The sequence below is a fragment of the Mytilus edulis genome, chromosome 11 (genome assembly GCF_963676685.1).
Source record: "Mytilus edulis chromosome 11, xbMytEdul2.2, whole genome shotgun sequence".
In the NCBI taxonomy this organism is placed as follows: Eukaryota; Metazoa; Mollusca; class Bivalvia; order Mytilida; family Mytilidae; genus Mytilus; species Mytilus edulis.
This window is the reverse complement of record NC_092354.1, coordinates 63,542,422-63,568,101: the sequence shown is the minus strand read 5'-3', so window position 1 is coordinate 63,568,101 and position 25,680 is coordinate 63,542,422. Positions and strand designations below refer to the sequence as shown.

General features: G+C 30.3%; 1 protein-coding gene across 2 annotated transcripts in view; it reads left to right on the top strand.

Moving 5' to 3' along the window:
- LOC139496044 (carnosine N-methyltransferase-like) overlaps positions 1 to 25,680 on the top strand; it is a 68,361-nt gene that overhangs the window by 9,289 nt on the left and 33,392 nt on the right. The window contains exons 3-8 of one of the 2 annotated variants that reach the window (XM_071284473.1): positions 984 to 1,153; positions 3,105 to 3,245; positions 4,292 to 4,470; positions 8,805 to 8,918; positions 10,830 to 10,933; positions 12,199 to 12,307. In XM_071284473.1, coding sequence (XP_071140574.1) covers positions 984 to 1,153; positions 3,105 to 3,245; positions 4,292 to 4,470; positions 8,805 to 8,918; positions 10,830 to 10,933; positions 12,199 to 12,303 — 813 coding nt within the window. In that variant the 3' untranslated portion in view covers positions 12,304 to 12,307. Of the gene's footprint in view, positions 1 to 983; positions 1,154 to 3,104; positions 3,246 to 4,291; positions 4,471 to 8,804; positions 8,919 to 10,829; positions 10,934 to 12,198; positions 12,308 to 25,680 lie in introns of those variants that run through there. The other variant, XM_071284474.1, reaches the window with a different exon arrangement.

Genomic DNA, 25,680 nt, shown 5'->3' with positions numbered 1-25,680 from the left:
AGCATACATGAAGATACCAGGATTAATAGTTTGTATACTGGAATTGCATATTGTTTACAAAAGAATCATCAATGATGCTCAAATCAAAAATGTTCAAAGAACCAATTAAAGTAAGAAGTTGAATAGCATTGATGACTCAAAGTTCTAATGTTAAATTTTTTTCTGTTTACATGTATTTCAAGCAGATTTTCAATTTATTGTTCACACTTTTTATGTCAATTATTCCATGTATTCACAGACAAAAATAATATGTCTTTTTAAATATTCATGATCAAATTCTTATATCCAAAAACAGTACGAGTTTACAAGAATAATGTCTGTTCTATGGTCGGGTTGTTGTCCCTTTGATAAATTCTCCATTTCCTTTCTCAATTTTATTGCTGATAGTATTCATTGCATATTTTTATTTTTGTATATTCATTCATTAATTTCAGATGTGAACAAATACAACAATCCAATTCATAGAATTTAATTTCATCATGTTCATGTTTTATTTCTCTTTGAAAATATTTTAATAGAAGTAACATTTGGCCTAAAAATAAAATATAATAAATTTAAAAAGAAGATGTGGTATGATTGCCAATTCAATGAGAAAAATCTCCACCAGACACCAAATGATACAGATATTAACAACTATAAGTCACTGAATGGCTTTCAAAAATTGTCTAAGTTCATTACTCAAAGTTGGCTTTAAAAGGTTCTGAAATAACAAATGTAGACAAATTTTAAATGAGAAAAATAACAGAATAATTTGTATATATATATAACAATGTTCAATTTGCCCATTCAAAATCTATGGGTAACATAATCTCATAATTGTTCGTACACCAAAATGTAAAAACATATTACTTCATTGGTTAAATTTCTATTGTTAAGTATCTTTTTTTAACCAACAACAGCATTTTGGTGTGAGCTTTTAAAAATATTACCCAGAATGCATTAGAATTTGAAATGGCGAATTGATTTGTTTGTATATTATTCAGCCAACTGAAGATGAAAAAGAGGTTCCACCTACACAGTTTGATATGGACAAAGTTAGAACAACAATAAAACAGTTTGTACGAGACTGGAGTGCAGACGGTCACAGTGAAAGAGAGGCTTGTTATCTTCCTATTGTCATGGAGATTTGTGAAAAGTTTCCAAAGTCAAAATAGTAGGGATATTTAAAAAAGGAAATATTTTTTATTAATATGGAGAGAGGATTTAATAGAAATAAAGGGCAGCTTTTTTCAAGTTTTCATAGAAATAATGACAATTTTAAAGAAATATAAAAGTTACTTTTTGTTGTAAGAAGTACAGATCTAACATAGTGATGTGTTAGTATGACATCTTTCAAGGGGAGGTAAGAAACTACCATGTGTAGATAAGTTTAAGTAGGCATCTCTTAAGAAGTTTCCTCCCCTTTTGTCAAGCCTTTAATATTTTGTCAAACAATCAAAGCAACACAAGAAAAAAAATGACAATGCAAATGTACAATTATATTCACTAATTAAGCAAGCTTCATTTTAATGCTATGCTTAAAAATCTCAGAGAAAATAAGGCGTTCAGATGTTTGTAGAATTGAAAAATATAATTTAAAATATAAATACTTAATAGTGTTGCCAAAACAAATATTGAAGATGTAATAAAAATTACAGTATTTAAGATAGATTTTGTTCTTTTTCTTTCATAGATCTTCTCTGGACTTAACTGCTCTAATGAAGTGTTTAATTGTAATGCATTAATAGTTATCTTTACTACCCTATGTATGTATGTTATCTTTAAAAAAGTGCTCCTTTACAAACCTCCATTAAACCTTGTTCAATAGGCCTCTCACATACAGTTACCTAGCTGATTACAATTGTACACAGTACAAATGTAGGTTTTACTGTTAAGTTCTTGAGATAAAAAGGTTGAACATTAAAGGAAGATAACATAAGCAAACAAGAACAGAGTTTCATGGGCTAGTTCCAAAAAATGAAAAATTTACTGGACATTTTAGTTAATTTTTGAAGGCAATTTAGGTAAGATTATAAAGGAGGCTCGCGGGTCTAAATCAACTTTTTTTTCTAATATAGGATTTTTCTATTTTTTTCTATGATTAAACTTTATCTTACATTTAATAGAAATATTAAATAAAAATATGGGGTAACCGTTCAGTTAAGCTCGCAATCTGTCACCCAATGAAGCATACATTTTTGTTAATGTCCTTTTTTTCTGTTGAACTAATAGGAGAAATATTGGTAATATCGAAATAAAAAAAGAACTAAATTACAGAAATCGCTTAAATTTTACAATTATTTAGTTTATGTAAAGCTTGTTTGAAAACAATAATAGAAAATATAGGTCACTGATGAGTTAAGAAAGATATTTCAATTTAAACGTAAAAAAATAACATTTTTGCACCAAAGGGAGATAATTTGAAGCTTTTGCAATGATATAAACATTTTTAAAGTCATTTCTGGTCAAACCAAATCGATTTGTCATGGTGATTTTTGTACCATATTTATATTTATAAATTAAGGAAGCTGGCTTGTCATGTTTTGGATTTTTTGTCAGGTTTTCGGAATCCTCTGGTTTTATCCATTTAAATGCCTTGAAAAAATTTGCCCGGTGACCCCCATTTTTCTTTTTGAAATTCTCTAACATGTATAATGATAAGCCATCTGTAAAAGTCTTATAAAATTTTAATTACTTTTTTACAGTTTTTGAGAACTTTAACTTTTCAATGATAAAGCTATGAAAAGTCAAGAGAGAATATTTTCCCGCCAAAAGTTCAATGGCTCATATCTCGAAAACCAGCACGGTGACCTATATATTTTTTTTGCTTTTTGGATTCCCTTATTAATTCCTTATCAATATAAACTAGTGTTTTGAAAAGTTAATTACTTTGAAACTGAGAAGCGAGCTCCCTTAATTAATAACTAATAGTGTAATAAATAAAATTTGCAATGAAAAACAAATGTTTATATTTTTGCTGATTTTTTTTATACCCACAAGCCTCCTTATTAACACCTTGAAAAGAAAATTTTAATCTTTCAAATTTACAGATACAAGTAAGTACTATACCTTCTAGTAAAAAAAAATATACATGTATAAGTATTTGCATTTGCTATATATTTCAGTGATCCATCTAAAATTTCTGTACTGGTTCCTGGTGCTGGTTTGGGAAGGCTGGCATATGAGATAGCTAAACAGGGATACAGTTGTCAGGGAAATGAATGGAGTCTGTTTATGTTGATGGCATCAAATTTTATACTGAACAAGTAAGGACTATGTGTCAAAACCTCTATACTGATTTTTTATGCCCAACCTTTGATAGTAGAGGGGCATTATGTTTTCTGATCTGTGCCTCAGTTCGTTTGTTTGTTTGTCCCGCTTCAAGTTAAAGTTTTTCGTTGTAAGTTTTTGCTCAAGGTAGTTTATGATGAAGTTGATGTCCAATCAACTTGGAATGTAGAACACATGTCCCCTTTGATATTATCTTTCCAATTTAAATCCAAATTTTGAGTTTTGACCCCATTTTCATGGTCCACTGAACATAAACAATGATTGTGTGAGTGGGGTATCCATGTACTATGGACACATTCTTGTTTTGTCTATGTATCTGTCTTTCCATTTTTTCTGCCTGATCTTCTGTCCATAAGTTTTAAATTTAAAGGTTAAAACTTAAAGTTTTAAGGTTAAAGTGTTTGGTTAAGATATATAGTAACATTTGAAATGGAAACACTAAACGAGAAACTTGATAGTTGGAAATGAGTTCATTTTTATAAAAAAGAAGATGTGGTATGATTGCCAATTATACAACTCTCCACAAGAGATCATATGACACAGAAATTAACAACTATAGGTCTCATATGGACTTCAACATAGGCAAAGCATATACCACATAGTCATCTATAAAAGGCCCTGAAATTACAAAAGTAAAATAATTCAAGCAAGAAAACTAATGGGGTTAAACATGTTATTGGGATCCCAACCCTCCCTATAACCTTGGACAGTGATGAAACAGTACAATATACTAACAAACTATAAAAATCACATGTTCATTATGAAGGAACATATGCATTTGAGACAGATTTCATTATTCACAGAACACAAATAGTGTTGGTAAGATATTCTTTGAACACCTTTCCTTACATGCCTTAGCTTGTTATATATCAATAACATGTTCTTGTACTGAATATTTGAACATTGCTTATGGTTTTACATTTGGCTTTAGTTTTTGTACCATTAGCATGATTAGAAAATCTATCAAGCTCTTAATCTACATAAAGACATAATTCTCTAAAATTAAGAATTTATCTTGTAGATGCAATGCTGTGAAATCGTTTACCCTGTACCCGTGGATACACCAATGGACTAACAATACTTACACCGAGGACCAGACAGCTAGTTGTAAATTCCCTGATGTCAATCCTGCAGAACTACCTCCTAACTCTAACTTCTCAATGGCTGCTGGAGACTTCCTGGAAATATACACTGATCCAGGTTTGTAAAACATGTGAATTCATGTATCTTAGTCTGAATTTGTCATTTGATTGCAATGCAAACTTGATGTTTTGTGCTGACATGACATTAGGCACCAATCAATTATCAGGGGTGGATCAGGCCATTTTTAAAAGGGGGGTCCCAATAGAGGATAAAAGGAGTAGGGTCCACATATGTACCCATTTAAATGCATTAATTGTCCAAAAAAGGGAGTTCAAACACCTGGATCTGCCACTGATTTTAATCAATCTCAACTGAAAATGAACTTTAAAAAGATGATTCTTGGTAGAAGTTAGATTTTTCAGATATTTATCTCATATAAGCTTTAACATTGTCTAGAAATTAAGCAAAATCTTTGGAAAATGCCTGTCAAATTCATGAATATGACAGTTGTTTTCCATTTGTTGAACTGGCATGTTAAAAAATGGCTAAGCATAGTACAAAGCAGGGTTCATACTCATATCACATTAAATGTGCTCGTCCTGAATATAAACTTTAAAAGTTCAAAGTTAAACAACCAAAAAAAAGTGTGAAAATATGTTGTTTTGTTCAATTTGAGGTCATGATCAGAAATGGGAACTTTAAATTTAAAGCAATAAAAGAAGAGAGCAAACCGATTTGATGTTATTATTGAATTGTGATCAGGGAAATATCTAATTTAAAGGAACCAAACATTGATTTAAAACTAATAAAAAAGTTTAAATAAAAATATTATAAGAATTTAAAAAAAAAGTGTTTCCGTCCAATATTTGTTTATCTTTGTAAGAGTGGATATACAGCTTCCCTATCTTCTTTCATTAAAATTCTGTTTCTGTTTCATATCAATTATTCAATAAGGGCAATGAATTTCATCAATGATGTTATATATAGTAGTCAACCTGGCTGCTCTTTAATAAGATTTTACCAACATCTTGCTGATCTTTTCAAAAATACAATCAGATGTTATATTGCTATACATTCTTTTCTCTGAATTTTATAGAAAGAGCACAAGTAAAGTAGACTGAAAGACCCTTGAGTTATGCAGTTTGTAAGTGGATGGCCCTTTAAATGCATCCATTAATTCAGAAAAAAAACTACGGTTAAATTTTGAATTTCTAACCGTTCATGATTGGCAAAGGTATGATATTAGCCATAATTTGGCCCTTGAATTTGAAATTGCAAAAAAAGTAAATGTTCAATCCTTAATAGTAAATATTTAAATGAATAGGGTGATATCAACAGGACACTTATTGCAAAGATATCATATTGAAATTGATGAAATTTATCTAAAAATAGCTGCTTTATTAATTTTTATACGACCGCAAAATTTGAAAAAATTTTCGTCGTATATTGCTATCACGTTGGCGTCGTCGTCGTCCGAATACTTTAAGTTTTCGCACTCTAACTTTAGTAAAAGTGAATAGAAATCTATGAAATTTTAACACAAGGTTTATGACCACAAAAGGAAGGTTGGTATTGATTTTGGGAGTTTTGGTCCCAACATTTTAGGAATTAGGGGCCAAAAAGGGGCCAAATAAGCATTTTCTTGGTTTTCGCACTATAACTTTAGTTTATGTTAATAGAAATCTATGAAATTTTGACACAAGGTTTATGACCACAAAAGAAAGGTTGGGATTGATTTTGGGAGTTTTGGTTTCAACAGTTTAGGAATTAAGGGCCAAAAAAGGGCCCAAATAAGCATTATTCTTGGTTTTCGCACAATAACTTTAGTTTAAGTAAAAAGAAATCAATGAAATTTAAACACAATGTTTATGACCACAAAAGGAAGGTTGGTATTGATTTTGGGAGTTTAGGTCCCAACAGTTTAGGAATTAGGGGCCAAAAAGGGACCCAAATAAGCATTTTTCTTGGTTTTCGCACCATAACGTTAGTATAAGTAAATAGAAATCTATGAAATTTAAACACAAGGTTTATGACCATAAAAGGAAGGTTGGTATTGATTTTGGGAGTTTTGGTCCCAACAGTTTAGGAATAAGGGGCCCAAAGGGTCCAAAATTAAACTTTGTTTGATTTCATCAAAATTGAATAATCGGGGTTCTTTGATATGCCGAATCTAACTGTGTATGTAGATTCTTAACTTTTGGTCCCGTTTTCTTATTGGTCTACATTAAGGTCCAAAGGGTCCAAAATTAAACTTAGTTTGATTTTGACAAAAAATGAATTGGTTGGGTTCTTTGATATGCTGAATTTAAAAATGTACTTAGATTCTTGATTATTGGCCCAGTTTTCAAGTTGGTCCAAATCAGGGTCCAAAATTAAACTTTGTTTGATTTCATCAAAAATTGAATAAATGGGGTTCTTTGATATGCCAAATCTAACTGTGTATGTAGATTCTTCATTTTTGGTCCTGTTTTCAAATTGGTCTACATTAAAGTCCAAAGGGTCCAAAATTAAACTTAGTTTGATTTTAACAAAAATTGAAATCTTGGGGTTCTTTGATATGCTGAATCCAAACATGTACTTAGATTTTTGATTATGGGCCCATTTTTCAAGTTGGTCCAAATCAGGATCTAAAATTATTATATTAAGTATTGTGCAATAGCAAGTCTTTTCAATTGCAAAGTATTGCACAATGGCAAGAAATATCTAATTGCACAATATTGTGAAATAGCAATATTTTTTTTTAATTAGAGTTATCTTTCTTTGTCCAGAATAGTAAGCAAGAAATATCTAATTGCAAAATATTGTGCAATAGCAAGATTTTTTTTAAATTGGAGTTATCTTTCTTTGTCCAGAATCAACTTAAATCTTTGTTATATACAATATACAATGTATGTTCACTTTTTACTACCAACTGATAAATTAAAATAATCTCTACCATTCAGTGATAACAAGCATTTTTTTTACGTCTTAATATTTTATGATGTATTCAAATGAGTAGTTATTGTTGCAAACTCCATTAGAAATTTTAATTGAGATTAGTTTTGGAATAAGGGAAAGGGGGATGTGATTAAAAAAATTGGGTTCAATTTTTCTCATTTGAAATTTCATAAATAAAAAGAAAATTTCTTCAAACATTTTTTAGAGGATTAATATTCAACAGCATAGTGAATTGCTCTAAGAGAAAACAAAAATTTTAAGTTCATTAGAACACATTCATTCTGTGTCAGAAACCTATGCTGTGTCAACTACTTAATCACAATCCAAATTTAGAGCTGAATCCAGCTTGAATGTTGTGTCCATACTTGCCCCAACCGTTCAGGGTTCAACCTCTGCGGTCGTATAAAGCTACGCCCTGCGGAGCATCTGGTTGATAATTATATGAGGCAAATCACTAAACTCCCATTGAAGGTATTTTACCCACATCCGTTGTTATCTTTGTATAAGACATCCTATATCTTGTATAGTAAAATAGAATTTTGAGAAGGCTTTGGCTCATATATATATCAATATTTTTATTACAAAAGCTCAAAATGAGGTTCTTTTAAATTTTACAGTTTTGCATTAAATTTAAGAGGTTTGAATTGGATGTGTTAGACAAAAATTCAAATATTTGAAAATACTGATTTCTGATAAACTTGTAAACATCTGAAGGACACTATTTTGTAACTATAGAATTTTTGTTTTGCGTGAAAATTCAAGGGGCCAGAAACGGCATTATCATACCTTTTGCTTTTGTTAATGTTGAAATCTGGGTTTGCAATGATGTTAGAGACACAACGCATTGCAAGTGTTATGAAAGAAAACTATTTGAGTTTTGCAAATGAATGAAATGATATAATATTGCTTCTGATAATTATGATAAAAATTAACACAATATTTCAATGCTGTGGATGCGTATTTACATGCCTTTTTGGATTCATGACAAGATGGCTACAGGTAATTTTTTTTATCATTTAAAAACTTACTTTTATAATGAAAAATATGAAACCCATAATGAAAATAGAAAACCAAGTTATCTAAACAGTCAAGATTTAATTGAGAACAATATAATTGAAAAAGAAAGGATATTTTATAACACTACATATAACTACATGCATTTTACAAAACCAGCTGTTTTATTGCTGTTCTTGGTCTGACCATCACAGTCAGGCCTTATTAAATTATCGTTGAATCTCATATGCATGCATCATTTCAGGTTAAAGATTGGCCTAAGCACTAGCTGCAGCTAAATTCTAAAACGATTTCCATACCTCTTCATTGAAGAATGCAGTTTGAAGAAAAAATCTAAATATTTGACGATTTTTTTTATACAAATATTGTCATAAACTGCCAAACATTCTAACCACAAATTATAGAAACACTTAAAACACATAGGTCTATAACTTCAGGACACATCACAATGTATGCTTGATACAATTGCAAAATATATTTCCTATATTTTTTTATTGCAGACACCTTCGATTGCGTTGCTACTGTATTCTTTATAGACACAGCCCACTGTATAATATCATATATAGAGACTATTTACAATATACTGAAACCTGGAGGGTACTGGATTAATTTAGGTAAGATAAAACAAGCATGCCCGACTGTATAATATCATATATATAGACTATTTACAATATACTGAAACCTGGAGGTTACTGGATTAATCTAGGTAAGTAAAAAACAAGCATGCCCCACTGTATAATATCATATATATATAGAGACTATTTACAATATACTGAAACCTGGAGGTTACTGGATTAATTTAGGTAAGATAAAACAAGCATGCCCCACTGTATAATATCATATATAGAGAAAATTTACAATATACTGAAACCGGGAGGTTACTGGATTAATCTAGGTAAGATAAAACAAGCATGCCCCACTGTATAATATCATAAAAAATAGACTATTTACAATATACTGAAACCTGGAGGTTACTGGATTAATCTAGGTAAGATAAAACAAGCATGCCCCACTGTATAATATCATATATAGAGAAAATTTACAATATACTGAAACCGGGAGGTTACTGGATTAATCTAGGTAAGATAAAACAAGCATGCCCACTGTATAATATCATATATATATAGAAACGATTTACAATATACTGAAACCTGGAGGTTACTGGATTAATCTAGGTAAGATAAAACAAGCATGCCCAACTGTATAATATCATATATAGAGACAATTTGCAATATACTGAAACCTGGAGGTTACTGGATTAATCTAGGTAAGATAAAACAAGCATGCCCCACTGTATAATATCATATATAGAGAAAATTTACAATATACTGAAACCGGGAGGTTACTGGATTAATCTAGGTAAGATAAAACAAGCATGCCCACTGTATAATATCATATATATATAGAAACGATTTACAATATACTGAAACCTGGAGGTTACTGGATTAATCTAGGTAAGATAAAACAAGCATGCCCCTCTGTATAATACCATATATAGAGACTATTTACAATAATCTGAAACCAGGAGGTTACTGGATTAATCTAGGTAAGATAAAACAAGCATTCCCCAATGTATTATATCATAACTATAAAGTGACTACTTACAATTCTAGAATGATGTTCTTTAAACACTTTGAGTACACACCCATGGTAAAGTATGAATATGGCTCAAGGTAAAATATTTAGCATAAAGTGCTATACCCGAGTAAAATCAGTATAAATTCAATTGACTTTCTTAAACTTGACGAATACTGGATTAATCTTGATATGACAAAACAAGCACTTACACACTGTTGTTATACATGTATCTAATATAGAGATTGTTTGCTGTACTGTGGATTCATAATTATTTGTTGGACACCAATTTTTGTCGAATTTGTGGATATTTGTGAATTCATGAAAATTTATACCCACAGAAATAAATGAATCACAGTATATTGAAATTTGTAAGATACTGGATTAATTTGGGTAGTTTTAAAATGCTGAATTACAACACTATTATAACAGACAATTTAATATCTGATACAAGGGTTACTAAGGGGAATTTCTGGATCCTAAAACATTGGATCCAGAAATACCCCCAGCTGCTATACTTTGATGCCATTTTTTGTATATGCTACAGAATAGAGAACATCTTTTTCAAATAAAAAAAAAACAGAAGAGAAACAATTGGGCAATTCAACGAAGAAAAGAGAGTAATGGGTGTTTAGATATACAGAGTAGTGAACATTTGTATTCAAAATAAAGAATATAGAAAATCAAATCAACTTTATGTCTGTACAAACAGATGCCTGGGTTCTTAAAGACATGAAAGATATGACTTCTTTCTAATCACTGTATGACATGGTATATTATAATCCTGATAATTTGATATGAAGCAAAACAGATGGTGGGTGATCTGTTGAATATGATTATTTAATTTTTTACCATTAAAAGAAAATTATACGGTAGAATGGATCCAACCTTTTGTACTGGTAAAACAGTATAATATTTAAATCGATATTTTATGTTTTCTATTGTTTTAGGTCCTTTATTATACCATTACTCAGACATTCCAAATGAAGTTTCTATAGAACTGTCGTATGAAGAATTAAAGAAAGTTATAAAACAAGTCGGATTTGTCATACAGGTACAGTACTATAAGGGCTTTTTTATTTAAATAAATGTTTGAATGAAAATTGTAGTTCTGATACAATTCATGCATATGAATAGACATGTGAAAATAAAAAAAAATACAAAAATACAAAAACAAATACTCATTTTGGTTGAGTTGAAATATTTTTCTCCTCTTAAGATGATTTCATTTTAATTTAGATTGTTTACAATCAAGCTTTAGTGTAAGTGTAGTTTTATAAGTAGCTATTTCAAAGACTCAAAACCAAAAATCCTCATTTCATACTTTTTGAGAAAAAGTTGCTGAAAAAAAATATTGGTTTTTGTTAATAACTTATTTTATTTCCTTTCTTCTGGATCTAAGAAGGCAAAATATTTAGAAATTATTTTGTGGCATATTTGGTTTATTATTCCCTAGTAGACTTTTATTAATTCAACTTTGCAAAAAATAATGTATGGATGGCCACTTTTAACAGTTCCCCATTCTAATGATATAAAAAAAAAATCATTTCCAGAAGATTGTTATTGGTAAATTGGTTATGTCTTCTTTTCTATTACTAGAGTTTGAAATCTTTAAAAAAAATTATTGAACGAAGATTTGGGATTTTTTTTTAAAAGTTTGATCGGTTTGTTTATGATCAGTTGACATACAAAGGGCTATATTACTACTGATCACTACTGATGAGTCTTTTGTAGACGAAATATTAGTCAGGTATAGACAATTGCAAGTATGCTATTTATGATGTGGATATATCCATTGTTCTAAATGTTGTCCTTTTGTTCAAAAATATGTTTTACGAAACTTAGAAGTCATGGTAGCATTTTCTGTATCAGATGGGGAAAAAAGTGTGATAGGAAATGATTATTTCTGACTGATACTATTCTTTCTGATACTGTGCATCTTTTATTTAATAATGTAATATGGTATACTTTTGTCTGTCCATCTGTCTGTCCCTCCATCCGATATTGAAAATTAGGACATTGACTTAATATGTGTTCAAAAGCAGGTAATGACAGCCAGATTCACAAATATATTACAGAACAAATGTCCTACATTGATCTGTTATTCAAAACTTTAAAAACATCTTGAAATACGATCTTAAGACTGACACTCAGAGTTAATAAAATTTGACAAAAAGGAAGTTACAGATCTAGAATAATACAGAAATAGATCATAAACTCTTAATGCTGTTATGATTTAATTTGTAACTTAAACATAAGGAAGAAAAATTACATACTTTGTAAATAGTTATATCTAAAGTTTTGGTTTTCTATTTTCAGAGAGAGGAAAAAGATGTAAGATCTACCTATACACAGAATCCTAAATCTATGCTGCGATATGAATACAGTAGTGTGTTCTTTACCGCTCAGAAACCAGTTTCATGAAAAACCTTGCTTTTAAATTTGTGTAAAAATTTGTACTTATTTCATTATGATATCTGACTTACACATCATGAATTGTACAGTGATATTGATGATTGGTTTTATCTTATTCTATTATCTATACTATTTTTGAAGAAAAACCTATGTATTCTACTTTCTTTGAATTTCTGTTCATTTCACTTGTAAATGTTCCGAACATTTTTTCATATTTCAATCTAGAAAATTTTAAAATGAGCATACCGATGTATTAAACTGATTGTGCTTTTGACAGACAAATGATTTCTATTGTAGAGTTTACGTATGTGACTGTCTAAATTACTGTAAATTCAAAAATTATTGCGAGGTTTTCATATTGTGAATTATTTGACTGGATACATATGGCAATAATAAAAACAAGCCACTGATATTTGATACATATATCTTAATTTAGACTTTCATGAAGTTTCTATAATTTATCATGTATTTTTGTAAATCTTCAAATATCGCAATAATAAGTGCACTTAATCATGTTAATAATATATGTGTTTACAGTATACTTCCCATGACCTCTGCTCTTTTATGTTTATGTTATACTGATCTGTTCATTTTTATCAGATTGGTAGAATGAAGTAAGTTTGCTATGAACAATGATGAACAAGCAGTCAAACATAGGGCTTTCTTTGAATGTGTAAATTTTTTTCTTATTTGTAGCATAATATTAGAATAATAAAACATTTTAAAATGATTGTTTTCTGTTTTCTATGGCCCATTGATAAACTGGATAAAACTGAATACAGAATGAAAAAAAGCTGCATACACTTGAGACTATACTATAGCAATATGTATCATGAATTCTCTCACATGAAAGGCAAACCTCTGGTATATCTTTTCTTGCCTCAGACATAAACGCTGTAAATATTTTATACATCAATCTCCCACTTTCAATTGGTTAATTAGAATTTGTATCGTGGTAGTAAATGTTTAACAAGTATGGAAAAGTCATTCGATTTAATTTTTAAATGATCCCATGGGCCAGGTGAGCTTTTCTCACCACTTGTTGTCTGTCATCCTCGTAATAGTAGTTGCCATTTTTATCTTTTTATAGTTTAACATAGTACCCTATGGGAATGTATAAAAATTACTACTTTTAGATAAACTGGGAATGGAATGAAACCAAACATAGCATGAATGTTTCTTATGAGGTGGTGAACAAGTGTTGTTATTTTGTCGACGATCCAACATCCAAGATGGCCGCAAGTAGGGGGTCTTAGTTTAACATAGGACCCTATGGGAAATACATACAAATGTCTTCTTTTAGAGAACCACTGAATGTAATGAAACCAAACATAGCATGAATGTTTCTTCTGACGTGCTGACCAAGTGTTGTTACTTTGTTGCCGATCCAACATCCAACATGGCTGCCAGTGGGGGGGGGGGAACTTAGTTTAACATAGGACCCTATGGGAAATGCAAACAAATGACTTCTTTAAGAGAACCACTGAATGGAATGAAACCATATATAGCATGAATGCTCCTTATAATGAGGTGCTGACCAAATGTTGTTACTTTTATAACCAATCCATCATCCAACATGGCTGCCAGCGGGAGACTTAGTTTAACATAGCACCCCATAAAAAATACATACAAATGTATTTTTTTTTAGAAAACCACAGAATGGAATGCAATATTGAACAAAATTTTATCTTTATATTATGATTTCAAAAGCCCAAGTAGAGTCAGGTGAGCGATACAGGCTCTTGAGATATTTTAGTTTAGGGATGTCAACTTGGTGAAGATTTACTTATCGAGTACTCGTTGGATAAACGGAGCAGTACTGGAGTATTTGCTTGGTAAAACAAAAAAAATCTATAGCCAATTTATGTTTTATGGGCCGTTACCTTATGAACTTAGATTTCTCAACATTATTATCTAGAACTATATAAGAGTCCGAAGAATTTTACACCATAATTGATAACTTATTTACTGCATTTACTAATTATCTAAACTGACAATAATCTAATCAAGTAATATCTTTTTTCAGAAAAAAAATAATTGCTCAAACAACGGTAATGGTAAACACAGGATGCAACGAATTTGTTCTCATTGAAAAAAAATATTAGCTTGTCAACCTTTTCTGGGACGAAACGATTTCTCAATTGTGTAGGGTAAATAGGTCCTCCTGATAGAAATATATGATCTTACGGTACAGAGGTGAGGTAATGACCTAAAAATGGAAGTCTTGGAAAAGTGCTCTTGTTCATATATATGTCCTACCTCTGTTTTTATGAATCTTATATGACAGTTAAACGCAAAATCATATTTTAATTGGTAGTAATTTTGTTTAGTATTTATTTTCCCTGGAAGCGCTCCCAATAAACAATCTTTTTGTTTAAGCTTAAGGAAAACAACACTATTTTAACATGAAACCGACTAGTCAAGTATCATTTTGTTAATTTATACTCGGTACTACTGTGCGATACTCGAGTACTCGTTGACATCCCAACATTTTTTTACATGATTTCCAAAACAAAAGTAGAATCAGGTGAGCGACACCAGCCGTTAGCTTCTAGTTTTATTTTGTAATATATACTCCATTATATACATTACTACACAATTATTTTTATTTACCTGTGGACGTTATTTTCTTTGGTGGTTTATAGTTCAAAGTTATGGCTGTCTATTTGATAGTGTTTTACATCAAATTCCTTGTTTTAATAATTTTGTATTCTAATTACATTAAAAATCATATTTGTTTGTTCAGTGTATGTTCAATTGGTTTGGTTAATATGTCTTGATTGACATTGTTTGAGCCATTTCAATAGATATTCTATGGCGTGTTTTTCTATTTTGCGATGTTTAACGATTTTTTTTAGGTTGAGTGAAGGTTATCCCCTCTTAAAACGTTTTAATCTGCTGCATTTGTTTGCACTTTTCCTATAAAGCCAGATGTTCAGTGATTGACGTCTGTTGATGTGGTTCATAAGTATTTCTTGATTTTAGCTCACCTGGTCTAAAGGACCAAATCAGCTTTTATCATTTCTTTGCGTCCGTCGTCGTCGTTAATTTTTCAAAAACAATCTACTCTGAAACTACGTACGCGACCAAATTTAACCAAACTTGGCCACAATTATCAGTTGGATATTTAGTTAAAAAAATGTGTCCGATAACACATCACGTCAACCAAGACGACATTGCTGAAAATATAACATAGGGGAAATATAGATTTTGGCTTGTAACTGTGAAAACAAAGCAAATTTTAACAATGAGTAAAATCTATCTACTCGTAAATTTAAAGACAAATCGGTATACATGTTGTAAGGTTGCTGCCCTTAAATTGTTAATTTTGAGACCAAAATGCAGTTATTTTTATCTTGAATATTATTAAAGATAGAGATAAACCGAAAACAGCAATAATGTACAGCAAAGTAAGATCTACAAAGAAGAGAACATGATCAAAATGGTACATTAACCCCTTAAGGAGTTATTGCCCTGTTTAGTCAGTTTTATGTAAATTTTTGTAATCTTTTAGAAAAATATTCCTTGAAACTACAGGACCTATAGTTGAAAAAATGTGTCCGATGGCCACTGCTTGCCAACAAATATGGCCAGCATGGTTTAAAATAGTACATAGGGATAAAATTCAGTGTTTGGTTTAAAACCTAAGAAACTGAACTATTGATAGTAAATATGCAAATGGTAAAAAATATTTAGCAGGTTAAGAATTGTCCGCCCTGCAATTTTCAGACGAATCAGACAACCCGTTGTTGGGTTGCTACCCCTGAATTGGTCACTTTTAGGAAGTATTGCAGTGTTTGGTTATTAACTTGAAAATCATTTTAGATAGAAATAAACTGTAGACCTCAATCATGTTCAGCAAAGTAGGATCTACAAATAAGTTAACATGACCAACTACAGGCCCTAAAGAGCCCGTGTCGCTCACCTGGGTGTATGTGCATAATAAATAAAGGACACGTTGAATTCATGACAAAATTGTGTTTTAGTGATGGTGATGTTTTGTAGATCTTACTTAACTGAACATTTTTGCTGCTTACAATTATCTCTATTAATAATGAACTTGGTTCAGTAGTTTAAGAGGAAAGTATTTTTCAAAAATTTACAAAAATTTACGAAAATTATTAATAAAAATTGACATTAAGGGCAATTACTCCTAAAGGGGTCAATTGAACATTTTAATCATTTACTTTTTTGTTGATCTTACTTTGGTGTACAGTATTGCTGTTTACAGTCTATCTCTATCTATAATAATATTTAAGATAATAACCAAAAACTGCAAAATTTTCTTAAAATTACAAATTCAGGGATAGCAATAGTTGCCTGATTTGTCAGAAATTTTCAGGGCAGGTAGATGTTGACCTAATGAACAGTTTAACCCTGTTAAATTTTCTTTAAAAGCTTTGGTTTTAGAGATATAAGCCGAAAACTGCATTTTAACCCTATGTACTTTTTTTAGCCATGTCAGCCATCTTAAATTTTTGTAGTTAGCGGTCGGGTCATCGGACTTTTATAAACTATAAAGTCTGGTTAAATTTGTCTTAGTAATTTCAGAGGAGAAGATTTTTGTAAAACATTACAAAAATTTACAGACATTGATAATAATTTACTGCAAAGGGTAATAACTATTTAAGGGATAATCTGATAATTTTAGTCAGGTTGACTTATTTATAGATCTTACTTTGCTGAACATTATTGCTGTTTACATTTTATCTCTATATATAATAATATTCAAGATAATAACCAAAATCTGCAATATTTCCTTTAAATTTCCAATTCAGGGGCAGCAAACCAGCAACGGGTTGTCGGATTCATCAGAGATATGAAGCAAAAACTGCATTTTATTCTTATGTTCGAATTTTAGCAATGTTGGCCTTCTTGGATAGCAGGAGGGATCATCGTCTAGTGGTGATTGTGGCCAAGTGGTAAAATTAGGCCTAGTAGTTTTAGAGTAGAAGACTTTTGTAAAAGTTAACGGACTCCGGACGCCGGACGATGACGGACGTAAAGTGAAGAGAAAAGTTCACTTGGACCTTTGTGGAATTTCATATGACAGTTGAAAATTTAAATTTCGATCCAGCCATGCTTTGTCTACGTGTTCATGCACCCACCGGATTTTAAGATGGTACACAATTCATTTTTGGAGACAAACTGAATTGCTGATGTGTTGAATGACTAGAAAAAAGAAGATGTGGTATCAGGGAGACAATTGTCCACCAAAATTAAAATTAAGTCTAAGAAATTATAGGCATCCGTGCGGCTTTCAACAATGAAAAACATATATAAATCAATTAAAGTAGGCTTTCTTCAAGTCAGAAAAACACCAAACAAAAACACAAATCGGACGTGGTAGGATATATATATTCACCCAGCAAGACTTACAATAAAAAAGGCACTAAGTACAATTCCGAGAGTACTAACAGTTACAGACAGCTAGTTCAAAGACAATAACAACTTATAGAAATAAACCGTTAAAACAATTATATGTCTTGCCTATCAGCATAAAACTTGAAAAAGACAACCAGATGGACATCAATATTTATCTTTGAACAAGGAAACTTATGAAACTTGACAAGGGAGCAGTACCAAAAGGCCAATGTATCCCCCTGTCTTGCTTTCTACAACTTTTGTCACATTCGAGACAAAAATATGTTATTAAGACTTAAAATATAAACCAGTCGACATCCAACATCAAATGGATTTAGTAAGTGTAAAGCGTACGAGAAGAGCACGACATTATACAATGCCAAACTATAGGTATAGACAGATTTAAGTAGCGTGAAACCACATATGTGTATTACATAAATATACACTTAGTATGGTTTTAATTTACTGATTGCAAAGCACTATTTGATGAAAGGACCAATACTCAAGGATAGACAACTTTCGAGTGCAATGCATTTCCGTCAAAAACTTTCGTTTTAGTAAAGACCATAGGTGCGTTGAGGGGCACTTCCGTTCCCGTGTTGAGCTAGTGGTTGGAAAACTATGATGATATATTGCACTTATTATTCGGCAAATTGAATTCTCATAATTGACAATCAGCACTGCTGTCAGAAGGGAAATGTTATTAAGTACCTACAGAACATACATTATTTCTGGTTTATCCTGTACAATGACGATCACTAAGACGCTTGATGAACGTTAATAATGCAGGGATACAGGCGACCCACTCTTTCTGGTAAATGAAGTCATAAAGGCGCGCATAATTGACGAGTTTTTCCCGGTGAAAGACACACTCGCAAGTGGTCTATTGAGTACATATTTGAATTTTTATAAACTTGCAGAACTACTTTATTAAAAGGATTGCTAAGTTTAGCCGGATATTATCTGAATTCCCGGGCTCGGTTAACAACATCACCTTTAACATGTTTAAGTTAATGATTTTCTCTTCCGTTTAAAATAAGTTATTAACATGTATATTCATATTTGCAAACCACATCTTTTAAATCTATGGAATAATTGAGCAAAGGTCTTTTTGTGGTAACGAAGTAACAAGTTCTTGTTTATGTAACTATGCAATATTATTCAGACAACAGTCAATTACCTATAGCTAATTAAGACCGAAGTGTACCATTACAGCATAAATAGACCCAAGAACCTATCCAGTAAGAATATTAAGAGTATGAAACTTTGGCATTAGAGAATAATGCTTTATATGAGTTGCAGCAAGTACATTAACAACCAAATTTATCAAACAATCAATTGGAAAGCCAAAACTGTCAACCGAATCAAAACTACCGTAACCATCAAAACATGTTACTGATTTAATTGACCTTTTGACAATACGAGATAATAAAGGATCTTTTTTTAGAAGAAAAATGTTTCAAGTGCAATGTCGAGTATAATATATTTGTAGGCAAACAAGTGGAACGAACACAAATGAAGTTTAGAAGCAGGTGCGCGATGCCATAGTTCAATATTATTTCAGTGTTGTGGACTTAACGATGTTATTTTAGTTATTGGCAGTATGATCTTAGTAGGAGGAAAAAACATTGTACTTTCTGATGTAATCTTGAACAATCAGAAACTTTCAATAGTATATAATCAATGAATACGCTTTACAGTGGAATCCACAAACGAGTATTTGAAGAATATATATATGTTGTGTTTTATAACAAGAAATCAAGCAGTATAAATATACACACCAGACGTACATTTCATGAGTAAAAAAATCATCATGATCTGTCCACCAGGAGTAAAATCACCAAAATACTGAACTCCGAGGAATATTTAAAACGGAAAGTCCCTACTCAAAAGACAAAATCAAAAGCTCAGACACATCAAACGAATGTAGTATCGTAAAGAAAGCATGTTTATACGTTTATTTTCATACTACAAAATTGAACATTTTGTTTTGATTGACTTCAAAATATCTCCCTCGGTAAGAATTTCTTCACGAATTTCTTCTCTTAACTGTGTTCTCAATTTACCGATATCTTCATCAAAAGAGTCCCCTTCGGTTGAGACCTCTTGAAGTAGCTGATCAATTTTTTCCTTAATAACTTGTTCAGCCTCTTGTATCATTTGGGTACTGTAACATCTTTTGTTGTTTTTCAATTCTATTTTATCAATTATGTTGAACAGTTCGTCCGTCTGTTCTTTAATTTCTTCTGGTGATTTTTCGTGATTGTTGAAAGCTATACAACGACCATTACATTTTTTTAATACCTTCTTTAAAAAATCTGGCATCTCATTAAGAAAACGTTTAAATTTTATTTTATGCGTAATCAGTTCATCTTTTCCAGTGAACAACAAGATTAAGTAATCATATAAATTCTCGCCAAATATCGAGCACATTTCTAAGAATGTATCTATTTCGTCCGAAGTCCAACGATGTGTTATGCTAAAAACATAAATGATTGCATGGGGACCGGGTGTAGAAACAGCTATGCATTTCGCGATTTCTTTTCGAGTTTCAGTTGTAATAGTTTTGGTATCAAACAAGCCTGGTGTATCTACAACGATGACTTTTTTCCCATTTCGTTCGGTTTCTCCACTTTTGACCTTTTGAGTAACTGATCCTGGAGAGAGTTGAGATGCAAAATAATCTTTTTTCTTTATTATACTATTCCCAGTTGCACTTTTACCATTTCCAGTTCTTCCTATCAGGACTATTCTTATTTCATTTTCACACTAAAACATATAGTAATCATATTTGTATTTTGAGTACTATGTACAGACACAGCATTACACAAATTCTATAGATAGATTCATGTAGTCTATTTCTAGTTTACTATTTGTTATAAAGATAACATTTTCCATATGGTTTGCAATATTTACGTATCCAAATACTCACGATGTACAATTCATCAAATAAGCCAGAAAATGTAGTCGAATGCTGCTTTTTATCATATTAAGTTTTGTGTTTTATTGAAAAAAAATCAATCAAATGTGATTATGTATTGGCAATTTTTGAGTTGTTAAGGTTGTATTCAAACCTTGTCGTAAATGAATTTGACTCGTTTAATAGTCATAATATTGTGACAAAATATTTACTTTGACCTTTTGTAAAAGATATAAAAATTCCAAAAACTTAAACCAATCATTTGTTTCGGAAAACTTCGTTGGATAAATAGCAGTTTGACAAACACTAATAGGATCATTGATAAGCTTGACATATCCTTAACAATAATACGTTATTAAAACGTTTAGTTGATTTTACATAGTTCATTCCCTGTAGTGTTAGATACCATTTTAAACAAATAACTAAACAGGGTTATAATTTAATGCTTACTCTACGGTAAGTGCATGCTTATCGTTCATTGTTGAGCTTTATATTGTTCCCAGCTTGTTTATTTGTAATTTTTTTTAACGTGGATAATATATTTTATTGCACTCTGTTGCTGTTAACAATTTACTTAGTGTACAGCATTGCACTAAGTATCCCTGATATATTAGTTATTAGGTATCCAGGGAGAATATCTAATAAAAGTAAATTGATGTTACATTACAATATTTTAAATGATTTCATGTTTACCGGAGAATTTCACTTCAGTCCGATAGTGGTTTTTAATATTAGATAAATGTGCATTATATTTGCCATCATCATCTTTGTGATTTGAATAAATTTAATTCATAATACTTAGACAATTTGTCTAATTTAAAAGGTAAGTTGATCATAATTTTCGTGATGTTTTGAATCATAATCGAAGTTTTAACTTATTTGAAAACTGTGGTATTTTAGACTAAGATCATATATCTAAACTACCCAGGTAAACATGATTATACACAACATCAGAGTGTACAACACAAAGTTGTCAAAATTAAAAAAAATAAAATAAAAAGTAAAAGAAGAAAACAACAAAAAAGTGTGTATTAAACAATATTGAATAATATATTTTCATTTTTTTATCATGTGTTAGATGTTAAAGTACATTATTGTCACCTGACATGCTCAAGTCATGTGACTTAATACTTGGGTCATGTGACCCCAGGGATATTTATTATTATTTATGATCATTTATGTAGTTAATGGTTTTTATGATCAATTTACTGTTTTTTCTTTTAATTACATTATTGACTTCAACTATATATTTTATTTCTGCCTTGAATATTTTAAAGATATCTATTTTTGTTCTCTTTGAGTCAGAGATGTAATATGATTTGTAGATAGAAAAAAAATATCACAGTCAAGAGGAAGTTAATTTCACAGTAAGCTTCAACATTTATTTTATATCCTTCTATAAGATTTTCCATATTAAAAATGTTTTCATTGAAACCTATAAATTTTAGAAGGTTCAATATTTTTGATATAAAATCACTGTTGTAACTGCAAGAAAAATAAAAATGTTCATAATCTGTTTTTATACTGCAATGATTACATTTATTATCTGTGAGTATTTTCCATTTTACTAATAAATCATTGCATGGAAGTATATAGTGAATTAATTTCCATCTAAACATTTTCAGTTTATTGTCAGGTAAGTAGTTAAAAATGAAGATGAAACAATTTTCTAGTTTGAAGTAAAGGTTTTTGGCAAACAATTGTTCCCACATTATAACTCCTATAAGTTTGTCTGGTTTGTTTTCATTTATAATAATGTTATAAATTTAATTGTTTTGTACTCATTTTTGAATTAATTTCTTTATTAAGCATGATTTTTAGGCTATTTATAGTTTTATGAATATTAATTTTAGTTTTAGTTGAATTATCTTGATTTATTATGGTAAAGCTTGTTTATTACTTAAGAAGAATTCCTTACTTTCACATGTAAAGGAAGTCTATATGCAATTATGGGTTACCTACATGTAGTAAAGCTAAAACTATGAAAAACTTGTTGTATTATTTGAAATATAAATGTTGATGTCTCGTCAGAATTGGCCCTTTTGCAACAGTGGCGAGCAAAATACAGACACATGAGTTATTCAAAATTAGAAAACAAAAAGATAGTTTCCAATTATGAGTTATTGTTAAGATCTTAATTTTATAGGAATCTATAGCTACTGTGTCATTAAACTTTTATAACAAAAATAGTGCATCAAAATTACTTAGTAAACTTTTATATAATAAGCATCATTTAATAAATAAATTGGAAACAAATGTTTATAATAGAGATGATTTTATCAAGGTTTATACAAGACAGTACACATGCAGAAAAGAAGACGCATATACCCTTTCCTAATGAACATAGTAGAATAGGTCTACACATACACATGATGTATCAATCCTTAATGACCAAATTACTAAGCACTTATCGTATCTCAATCACACATGGTGATGTCCACGAATATAAATCCAAAAACACTGGGTTTGTGTGTGAATCACATCATGTCTCCATATTTATGAACACATAATAAAGGAATTACATATTAAAATCTTATTTAAAAACTCAACATATATCACAGGACACATACTATGGAGAAATCCGTAACAACTAACGGTTTGCAGGATTTCGCTTCCTCTCAAATTTTAAGCAAACACGATAAATGAGATCTTCCTTTACCATGTTTACTGTATCGTTACTTGAATTGCTTTTATTTTAGTTTCGTTACAAACAATGTTTTGTGCTCGGTGTTACACGAAACATATAGAACAATTTTAATTACAATTTTACCCGGGCATTCAGGTTATTATTAAACTGCAAAATCTTACAACAACATGTACTAATTCATTGCAACTAATGTGATGATTACTCTTAATGAAATATGGAGATATTAGGACGAACCAATACAGATTACAAAGAAAAACGTGGTCATCAAATTTGTTTTGTTTTAAATTCGATTGCCAGACAAACAAAACATTATACTCACTTCTTCTGGTGTTAAAGTCGATCGGTCGAAATTTACATCACCGTCTGAAAAGAGTAAAAAAAAATATGTTCAAAATATTCCAAAGGTTACATTTATCTTTATAAAAAACTCATCATAGATACCAGGACTAAATTTTAACAAATGTACATTGACTTACTTGTAAGTATGACCCTGTGGAATAAGGCTTAGATGAATTGAATGCCGAACATTCAAATGCTTTATTATTTGATAAAAAGAAGGCAATTACATATCTGAAACATACAGATAACGAGAAAAAAATATAACTTTTCAATCAAATGCATATGAATATATCATTTTGTAGCAAAACACTTGTATCATGTTTAATTACCTAATTGCAAATAATTAATTATGCAAAACACAGTTGAATGACGACTATGAATGTAAACAATTTGGTAAGCAATACACTACAAACCATTAAAGTCTGAAATGACCTATATCTGTACTCGACTGTACTGATTTTTACTCGACCAGTCTGAATTGGTCTGACTTTTACTTGACATTACTCGACCCCAGTCTGAACCATACTTGACTGTACTGAATCGTACTTGACCCTTATCTTTGCCGTTGAAAATAGTCTGAACTATTACTCGACCAGTCTGAAACAGTCTTAACCCATTCTCGACATGTACTCGACCTATTTTTTCCAGTCTAAACCATACTTAACCAAAGGTCTGAACAATAATCGACCAGTCTGAACCATACTAGACCAAAGACCTCTACTTTTTTAACTGTTAAAATGACTTTCTTTTTTAACTGACATATATAACAACAGCCAACAAAATTTATAAAAAATTTTAACCTTATAAAAGAAATATATCTTTGATTATATTTAGGATAAAAAAAAATATACATATTATTTATAACTTATATCAAAAAGGAAAACAATTAAATAAATAAAATAAAATTGTTTTTCTGATTAGTGTTGAAATATAAAGTATAACCTCTGCTTGGGGGCAAACTCAGAAATAAGATCACACCTGGTCAGAGGTATTAAATTCTAAATAACATTGATTCAAAATTGCAACATCCTGTTTAAATTAAATAACAAGGCCTTTCGAATATACATTCATGTATGTACTAGATAAGTAATATACGTATTTAAGAAAATAGGGCTTACTTTTTTCCTGTAAAACAGACATGTACTGAGGTAATTAGAACATATTAAAGTGTTTTATGTACACCATGTTAATTTGACAAAAAAATACTTAAATTTATTGAAAATTTTTTTTACTGTTACTTTGGAATACATTTCCTTTTTTGAAAAGGTTATCAAGGATTGCTATGGAAATTCTATTATAATGATTATATAAAATTCCTGGTTTAATATAACAAAACAATTAAGCTCTCATTTTTTTTTTAATTTATGAAGTTGTTTTATATACTATTTTATATATATCTTAATAAAAAAATATTCGCTGCATTATTACCTGAAGTCAACTGACACCATAAATCTATACTAGGCTTAAGTTTATGGTGAAAATAGTCCACTTACCATAAAATACTTCCGAAATATTCATAAAATTTTGAATAATATTGAAAATATTAGTCACACTTAATTTTTTTTAGATTATTTGATCAGCTTGTTTTATTAATATTTTAAAAGTTGATATTATTATGTAAGTGTTGATTAATATTGAGTTGAAGTTATATTATTATTGATTATTGTGAAATTTTAATTTCAATACTGTATTGAATACATTTTTAATTTCAAGTTGTTGTTCAAATTTCATTTTTATTAAAAAAAAATCCTAAATTGATAAAATTCAGTTGATAGATACAAAGAGTAGGTCTAGTTTGGTTAAGACTTGGTCGAGTTTGGTTCAGACTAGGTCGAGTATGGTTCAGACTAGGTCGAGTACGGTTCAGACTAGGTCGAGTACAGTTCAGACTAGGTCTAGTACGGTTCAGACTCGTATAAAACAGTTAAATACTGGTCAAGTACACATTCAGACTGTTAAGTATGATTCAGACTACAGTCGAGTATTAACAAGTAAATCTCAGACGAATTCAGACTGGTCGAGTAAAAATCAGTACAGTCGAGTACAGATATAGGCCATTTCAGACTTTTAATGGTTTGTAATGATACTAATGACAACTAGTGTCTTATTTGTTTGT